Source organism: Sinocyclocheilus anshuiensis, unplaced genomic scaffold (genome assembly GCF_001515605.1).
Source record: "Sinocyclocheilus anshuiensis isolate Anshui unplaced genomic scaffold, SAMN03320099.WGS_v1.1 scaffold2168, whole genome shotgun sequence".
NCBI classification, from domain to species: domain Eukaryota; kingdom Metazoa; phylum Chordata; class Actinopteri; order Cypriniformes; family Cyprinidae; genus Sinocyclocheilus; species Sinocyclocheilus anshuiensis.
Window position 1 is genome coordinate 347,708 of NW_015546037.1, and position 9,406 is coordinate 357,113.

The window sequence follows — 9,406 nt, forward strand, 5'->3', positions numbered from 1 at the left end:
TTTTTTGAGGGGGGGGGGGGGAATCAGAAGCAGGAACTTAAAACAAGAAGTTTCCATTTGTTCTCCACTTAATCTCATTGCTGTACAAAAGAAAGAAATAAGATATCAACAAAAAGAAACATCTAATTTTCTGTCCTACAAGTATGTGAATGAAATGTTATTAATCAAACAGCATGCCTAAATTAAAATCATGAAACTTATACAATTTAAAATTAATTTATTAAAAGTTTAACAATAATTTTTGCGCCCTAGAAATGTTTTATTTTTTCTCATGTTCTGTTTTATTTTTTAACAAATTCTAATGCTAGCCTTATTCATTTATTTTTACAATTATTTTTTAAAAGAAATTCTGTCTTGTGTATTTCAATTAAACTAAATTTTTGTTTTGATGGGTTGCCATGAGGACCTTTAAGTTTCTGTGTGTATATGATATGAGGATAGCTTTACTCAACTGAAATGGCACCGTAAAATTTAGCATTATACAATAAATAAATTTTTTATGACTGGATTCCGTCCAGGTTTAACTGCATCGTGTCATAGGGCCCTACATTAAAAAAGCAAATGTGTGCTTATATAATCACTCAAACAACAACCAATTTCAATAAGATGTGAATTAAAAAAAATCTAAATTAAAAAATAAATTATTAAAAAGTAATTAAATTGTAACTGCAATATCCACTCTTCCAGTTGAGTGTCGTAAAAGCCAAGTATATTATTCAAATGTTCAATGGCAGTCAATGCATAAATCAATGACATTCACTCACCATTTAGTTTAATGCAAAGTTAAAACTGTTCATCTGATAATAAAGCAATAAAGTAAGACAGACTAGCTTTGAGGGGCTTCCCAACCTCATTTATTTTGAGCGATGTGGTTGGATATATGATTATGTATGTGTTATGTGTTTGTTCACATACTCAACTAAGAATGTGAACGCCAAACAAACAAGTCCAATCATCTGCTGACAAGTTGACCTGAAACACATCCAACAACTGCTGTCCAAAACAGGCAGGAATTCTACAATGAGAACATCTGATTAGCACCGGTGCGAATGCTTGTGGCTCACTGAGTCACGGTGGTCATAGCATGTTCAAGTGCTCTAGGAATAATCCTATCAATCTACGTCAAAATCGCGGCAGGCCTGTGAAAGCCAGAACAGCTGGCGAGGTCTCACGCAGCTAAACAGAGCACATGATGGGCATCGCTCAGGCCACAGAGGTTAAAGCGCTCGGTACAATAAGCTCTTCTGTGGCGAGTAAATGAAAGCCACTTCAGGGTCTGAAGACCGTGGTGAAAGGGCACAGCTGCTGAATGCAGTGTTATAAAAGCCCAGAGTTACAGACGTGATTAATGATGAAGCTCTCCACAAGGACAAGCCACCTTCAATCTGATGGACACGCTTTGCAAGGTTTTATTCTGAGCTCTTCTTCAATTTTATGAGGACATTTTTGGTCTCTGAAGGTAATTGTGTACTTAGAAGCCATTTTGGAGTCACTAAAATGACACATTGAGCCTTGGTGCTCATGTTGGTGGTTCAAGTTCAAATCAAGTTTTTGATACAAACCAATGCCATCCTTTGTTGTCCTACTGTTATATGAATAAAAGGTGACAAAAAGGTCAAAGAGTGGAAGTTAAAGTGCATTTGAAGTTTAAAAGAGTAACTTTGTGAACTTTCAATATTATTTATTTAATTTTTGCATTTACACTGCTGTTCAAAAATGTGGGGTCAGATTTTTTTTTTTTTTCAATAAATGAATATTTTCAGACATTACATTTATCAAAAGTGACTGTAAAGACTTTTTACACTTTGCAAATTATTTCAAATAAACACTGTTCTTTCTATTCATCAAAGAATCCTGGCAAATAAAAATAAAATCCTTGCCTTGGTGAGCTTTGGTTCTTCTTTCAAAATTATTTGAATAATAATAATTATTTGCTCCATAGAGAATACTCATACAGAGACATTCATTCGGAATACGAAGTCTGAGATCCAGGGTACATTCCTTCAAGGTCACGGTTCTTCAAAGACAATATCTTCAAAAAAAGCCTTTCAACACTGAGCTTCCTCCAGCTTTACAGCCACTGCCATCATTAGCAAAGTGCCAACATGACAATAGCAGGGGAATTCTTCTAGATTTATTAAGAGTGTGACAGAACCTCTGCTAATTCACCAGAGCTCCAGGCTTTGAAGCAGCATTATTCCACCGCATGTTCATGTCTGAATCATATCCATCTTCAACCACCGCCACACTTTGTTGTGGGCAAAAGAGTCGAGGTTTCATTCTGAAAGAATCTCTACTTGATGATGATACATTCTTGGACTTATTAGCATGTGTGAGAGACAAAGAGGGAGAAAGTGAAAGAAATATGGCTTATACTGTAAGCACTAATACCTCACTTACCCTGAAATTATTAATTAAATGTTATAGAGGCTTTCTGTGGCATTCTAGCTGAAAGAGTTCAGGAATTTGTTTCTTGTGGAAGAATATTATATATATTCATTCAAAAAACTTATCTGCCTTTTCCAGGCTCACAAACAAACATTCACATGCACACACTTTTATACACGCTTACATGCAGAAACATGTGCAACTATACGCATTTCACTGACATCACAGAACGACCGCACAATTTGCATCCCTTCTAGAGCAATTAAACCTGAGAAAAGACCCAAAACAGCACCTAAACGCTGCTCTGTTTTATCGACATACCAGGAAATAACGTCTCAAAGCTGCACGCTTACAGATCTTAGCTGAAGGAGAATGACGCTGTTAAATGGAATTGCCATCTTTAACCTGAGGGGACTGAGGGATACAGTGGGTGTAATTCCTACTGAAAGATTTACTTTGTAAAGAATTCACTGTATATCAACACTGCATAAATGCTTTATGCTCTCGGGCAGTGGATGATGGAAGGCGTTTGTGGGCGATCAGGAAAGGCCAGATTGTGATTTATAAAACAAATTATATAAATGATATCAATTATGATTAACAATTTCATCGACATCAAACCTAAAATTTACCGCTTAAAAAATATTATTGCATATAACCTTTCAGTGACACAATAAAACTAGACAAAAAACAAATAGGAATGATGTGGCTGTGCAGAACTTCTGAAGGGGTTATTTGTGGGATTGCGGTCTACTAACAAGTATTTAATATCCCATGATGACCTGATTTATTATAGACCTTAAAGTGCATTTATAAGAGTTATAAATGATCTGTAATTCCCATTTAAACCTGATGCTGCTGAAGCTGCAACTTAGTACTTTACTGTTCATGTAATGTTGTACTGTTCACAATGCAGCTTAAAAATGAAATATAATGTTTACCTGCCAGGCTCGACTGAAGTTATGCGCTGTTGTGTTTTTTTCAGTCTTTATATTATGTTGAAGCTCTGAAAAAATCTTTCAAATGCAAGCTTATTGTCATAAAATAAAATAAAATAAAATAAAATAAAATAAAATAAAATAAAATAAAAAATTAAAAAATTAAAAAATTAAAAAATTAAATTAAATTAAATTAAATTAAATTTCTGGCCACTAAAAATATACATATGTGGCCTATTTTTCAGTCTTAATAATATATTTTATAATATAAATACTGGCATTTTTCAATAAATAAAATGTAACTTAATGAAAAAAATCTACATCCATTTCCTAATACAAAAATAAAATAAAATAAAATAAACACCAAATCCAAAATTATTATTGCATATAACTTTTCAGTATTAATTTAAAAATTAACACTATTCTATTCCATGGAAATTTGAGGAGCTTTTGTGGGATTGCAGCCTACTCACAAGTATTTACTTATCCCATGATGTGATTATAGACCTAAAAGCGCATTTCTAAGAGTTATGAATGATTTGCAGTTCCTGGATAAACCTGATGTTCCTGAGGTTGTACTTTACTGTCTATAATGCAGCCTAAAAATTAAATATGAAGTTCACACGTCAGGCTGGATTAAAGTTATGCAGTATTGTGCTTTTTCCCTCATCATATTATCTGTCAAAAATCTTTAAAATGCAAGCTTATTGTCTTGCAGCAAAAAACAATGATGTATTTTCAAAAGCCTCTTTTGTCGTCGCACTCTTTAAGCCCATCACATCATCAAACCTGAACTTGTTTTTACTTGAGTCTATGCGACAGCATAATTACAGGTCATAAAACAAATTGAAATATTTCATCAGAATGAGATGCATCTCATTAGAAAACATTAGAAAAAAACGTGTTCCACACGGCTGTCAGTTTTTTAGCTGACATGCAGGATGCAATATGATGTGATGTGATCCTTCAGGTTATGGAGACCTCTTTTAACCTGTGTATGATTACAAAACACACTTCTTCATATCCCTGGTTTCACACAATAACAGTATTATGTGTCCTTGACGGTTCCAGTATGAGTAATGGTGTCATCACAAAACAGATGTTAACTTTGGCTCTACTGTAATTCACCACTCACCCACAGACCTCATATTCACACAGAGGACACTATCTCCCTGGCTAATGCACACATTATTTGTGATACATTTGAAAAAGCTAGAATGGGTTTAAAAATCACAATAAAAATCTACATTCCATCATTTTCCAGTAAAATTGTGTTTATGGATTTATAGCCGTCATTGAGTTATATCATAAATATTTTATAGCTATATTTATTGAAGCTATTATTTTTTTAATATATAATATTTTGTTACACCTGGAATACATTTTTAATAAAGAAAATATAACTAATGAAAAATGTACATACATTTCATCATAATAAAATAAAATAAGATAAGAATAAAAATACAATAAAGAATTTATGTGGCAACTAAAAATATGCACATATATTTTTCAGTCTTAATAATATACTTAATTTTTATTTATTTAATAAAATAAAAAAATTGTAAATGATAAATGTACATTTCATCCTAATACAAAAATGTAAAAAATAAATAAATAATAATAATAATAATATAAAATAACATTTGTGATCCATTTTTTTCTGTTTTAACATTTCATAATAGCATTTGTTTGTGTGTGTGTGTGTGTGTGTGTGTGTGTGTGTGGCCAGTAGGCCTGGGCGATAAAACGGTATCGATATTTATCGGCGGTACACCTTCTTCGATAACGATATTAAAAATGTTCGATATAGTGCACGATATAGGCACGTGCTATTAGTGCATGAGTGCTGTGCCTGCCTGTGATGAGGATATTGTGAGTAAAGAATGAATATTAGTCGAATTCAAAATAAACATTTGCATTTGAATGCAAAAAATAGTACAATCCAATGTTAGATGTGCGTCAGGGAGCATCATCAGTGGAGCACGAGATGCGGTTATGATGATGTAATTGACGTTGTAGTTTAATGTTTTGTTAGTCTAGCCCACGAGACGCGCAGTTGCTGCGTTATTCATTCAAAATATTAGAGAAATATAGAAGCTCAATGCCTAGAACATCTTGATTAGGTTAAAACCGAAACCAAGCCGTTAACACAGAACGCATATTCAGCGCATTTTCTAGACGGACAAATACTACTGCTGCACTCACGTCTCACACAAGAGATGTAGACAGCCATGCAAAGTTAAAACAGTTTAAACTTTTAGAAAACACATCGCAAATTTGTGGAGGTTTATTCCTTTTCACTGCATCTCATATATTTTTAAAGTCCGCGTGAACCGGAAGTTGCTGCCGATTTTATTTCAGTGTAGTAACGTATTTCCAGCTGAAACGGAATATTGAATAGAGGGCGTGTTTTTATTTTGGCGCTCCTCCTCTCTGTCTCTCACTCATAGCAAACTAACGGTTGGAGGGGTGTGTTTAAGTATATTCTGCCCAAGCCGTCAACTGACGTAATCAGAGAAGGAATGCCATTCTAGAGCGGAAGCAAATATTCAGATTTTGATTAAAGATTACCAAAACACACAATTTTTTTCAGCGGATTAACTTGCACGGATTAATTGTTCAAATCAAGACTTGCAATGTGCACTACTAAAGTAAATAAAGTAAATTTTGATTTCATGCGGACTTCTGTGTGATGGGCGATTCGGCTCTTTGTATTAAGCAACGCATAAACACATTTTTTATAGACAGTTACTTCCTTGCATTGACAATTTAATGTGCTGCATTATTTTGCTCATTGCACCCTCCTGTGGCTTCGGGAGACAAGACAAAAGTTTAACCTATTTAATCTGTATATAAAACATTAGAAATGAGATATTTGTTTAATTTTTATGTTGTTTTTGACTGTTAAAACAAAAAAATTATTTAATTACAAAAAAAGTTAATTTAAAAATACAGTGGTTAAATGTAAAAAAAAAATTATATTGCTCTGTTTTAAAAAAAGTTATAAAAAATGTCAATAATTATCGATACCGAACGATATGAAACATTATATCGTTGATACATTTTTTAGCTATTTTGCCCAGCCCTAGTGGCCAGTAAATAAATAAATAAACAAACAAACAAACAAACCAGCGTTTATTGGTGGCTGTTGACTAGTTATGTACCCAGAATTCTCACTGGCTCGACTCTGGTACCATCTGCTGAACCAAACATATTCACATTCCTCCCCTCCTTCTTTCTATTTTTTTGTAAACACAGCTCTCAAAACAAAATCTGGAAGCACCGGTCATGGTCGCGATGGGCTCTATAATGCATTATGTCTTTTTAGCACGCTAAATCTGCTGAAACACAAATCAAAAATGACACTGGCAACATTTTTGCTACTTTCATATGGCTGAAGAAAACAGATGAAAGAAGAGTGTCCTGATGGTCAACAGCCGTCACTAATGCGTCCAGTGATGCCCTGACACTGTGGAACTGATCTGATCTGCTTTTGAACATTACTGCCAACTGTCGAGAGAGAGAGCGAGAGAGAGAGAAAGAAAGAAAGAAAGAAAGAAAGAAAGAAAGAAAGAAAGAACCTGGAATAGACACTTTAATGAAAACTATACATTTAATCCTAAGAGAAAAAAATTAAAAACAATGTATAATACCTGGCACATAGTACAAAAGAAGTAGTCACAAAAGAAAATGTAACTTTAATGACAAATGTATACACTTATGTATACACTTCATCCTAAACAAAACAAAATAAAATAAGAAATAAGAAGAAAATGTAACTGAAAATGAAATATGTGCATACTTTTCATACAAAGACAAAAATAAAATAAAGATAAAATAATACAAAATAATAAAAAACTACATGTGGTGGAAAGCAAGTCGCCACTCAAAATTTCTCTCACATTTAAAAGTCTATAATATGACAGTGTTAATTCCCAAAATATGCTAATTAATTACTTCCTCTAAACCAATCACTGCTAGAAGTGCAATTTAAATATTCACCTACTGACCCATCATGCAAGCTCAGAAAAATATAAAACTTTACTGCAAATGCCAACTCATAATGTTTAGTGTCAGATGTTCATTCTGATAACCTTCTTTCAGTTATTTCTTAAATTGTCGCACAATTATTTAAATCTGTCTCCAGTCGACAGCCACGACTGCATTAAAAAATTGGCCAAAACAAAAGCTTTATTTCCGCCTGTCTCTCGCTCTAGAACAGCACAAAAGAGAGGCCACGGCAAAAAGTAACTTGCACACCTCCCATTGTTTGTCTTCGAATTTCCAATTAGCATGCTAATTAGAATCAGAGTGTCCGTGAAGCGTCTGTCTTCATCAGCCGCATTAAGAGCCGAACGGATGTGCCATTCATTTCCTTATATCTACACCATCTTACCACGCCAAAATAAGCTGTCCATCACAGCGCTCGGGAAACTGCCTTCCAAGCAGTTTTAAGTTCTTTGTGAATATAAAACGTACATTTGATGAACCTTTCGAGTTCGTTTCAGACACGTCTCGTGCTTCTGCAAAGCCATTGAGGTTTTTTTTTCACTCGCACACAAATATTCCCAATATGAAAAAGCTTCCTCTTTGGAAACCATAATCGGTACTTCATGTCAATTTACACTTCATTATGACATCACAGAACGTGAAGAAACTCAAACCATCTGAAGTCTTTTCTGCCATAAAGTTGAACATAAATGGCAGTCATGCCTTTCCTTTCCTTATTGTGGCCAATTGTTGCTCTGGCTGGTTCTCGTAAAAACGGCACCGCTCCATTCCTGAAGCATATTTAGGCGTGTGCTCAGAATTATACAGTATATCATAATAAAAGGCCTAGTGTCCTGAAACTACACATCAGAGCATCTAATTCTGCAGGGCCCTCCAGTGATCTAGAAGGAATATGACAGGGGATTCCACGTGATGACAGTTAGCATTGCTCACCAACAAATCATTAACAATTACAATTTCAGAGACGCAATGGTGGGACTCGTTCTCTAATATGACATGACTTCTAGAGACAACTATGTTTCTGAGGCCTGGAAAGCTGTAACTCTTTTGAACACCTTCTCAGTCTCCAATGTCTTAGTTTTGACAAGCAGACTAACTATAGCATCATAATTACCGTTTCAAAAAACTCCTACTTCCCCCCTCCAGGGTCCATCCAGCTAATATTTAAACAAGCTAATGTAAACAAGTTAGTGGCCTAGCCAGGCTTACCTGTTGGAAAGGAAGTCAAGTTTGCGTCTGCAAAGAATACCAACAACAATCTCGCCAAATTCTGAACCATAGAGTGATGCTCATGTTAATCTACATTTTGACCCCAGTACTTGGTGCGTATTGTAAGATTACTGTTTATACGTCACCTTTAAACCTTGAAGTAAAAACTATACTGCCCCTAGTGTCAGAGATGTAGCATGTCAAGTAAGTCAGGTAACGTTAACCCTGTGGTCCACATTATGTCTAGTGGTTTTTTTTTCTTTCCCACTGATATTTTAACAAAAAAACAGATTAACTAAAACAATACATTTAATAAAATGAAAATAGAAAAAAAAAAATAGGGAAACCCTGTCAATTGCAAGTCTGTACCAGGGTTATAATGTTTATATTATAAACATTAATAGGTTATAATTTCTTTCTGAAATTAAATATGAAAAACTTATTTCAACTAGTTTTAAGTTAGTTTAACTTAATGTACTAAAATAACTAAAACTGAAAAAAATAAGAAAACTATATGGACAGACACACATACACACAAAAAACTACTAAAACATTCATAAAAAATTTATATGAAAACATAAAATATAAAAATTCAAACTGTTTCAGAATATTAATAAAAACTATAAGAGTGTCTCAATTATACTAAAATAACACTGGTCTGCACCATGATAGAAAATGGCACAAAGACTAGTTTCTTAATTATATTTCTAAATTGCTTTTATATATATATATATATATATATTTTTTTATTTTTTTTTTTAATAATCAATATATTCAAAACAAACACCTTGCTACAAGCATAAAAAAAAAGAAAAATAGTGACTTGACTACCCTTTTAGTATTCTACATATCAGGGATAT

The 9,406-nt window shown here is 33.7% G+C and overlaps 1 protein-coding gene across 2 annotated transcripts in view; it reads right to left on the reverse strand.

Annotated features, from left to right (window-relative positions):
• Positions 1 to 9,406, reverse strand: part of robo1 (roundabout, axon guidance receptor, homolog 1 (Drosophila)) — a 335,500-nt gene that overhangs the window by 235,425 nt on the left and 90,669 nt on the right. Inside the window, exon 1 of one of the 2 annotated variants that reach the window (XM_016499991.1) lies at positions 8,547 to 8,653. The exons of the other annotated variant lie outside the window; for it this stretch is intronic. Coding sequence (XP_016355477.1) covers positions 8,547 to 8,616 — 70 coding nt within the window. The 5' untranslated portion in view covers positions 8,617 to 8,653. Of the gene's footprint in view, positions 1 to 8,546; positions 8,654 to 9,406 lie in introns of those variants that run through there. 2 annotated transcript variants of the gene reach the window in all.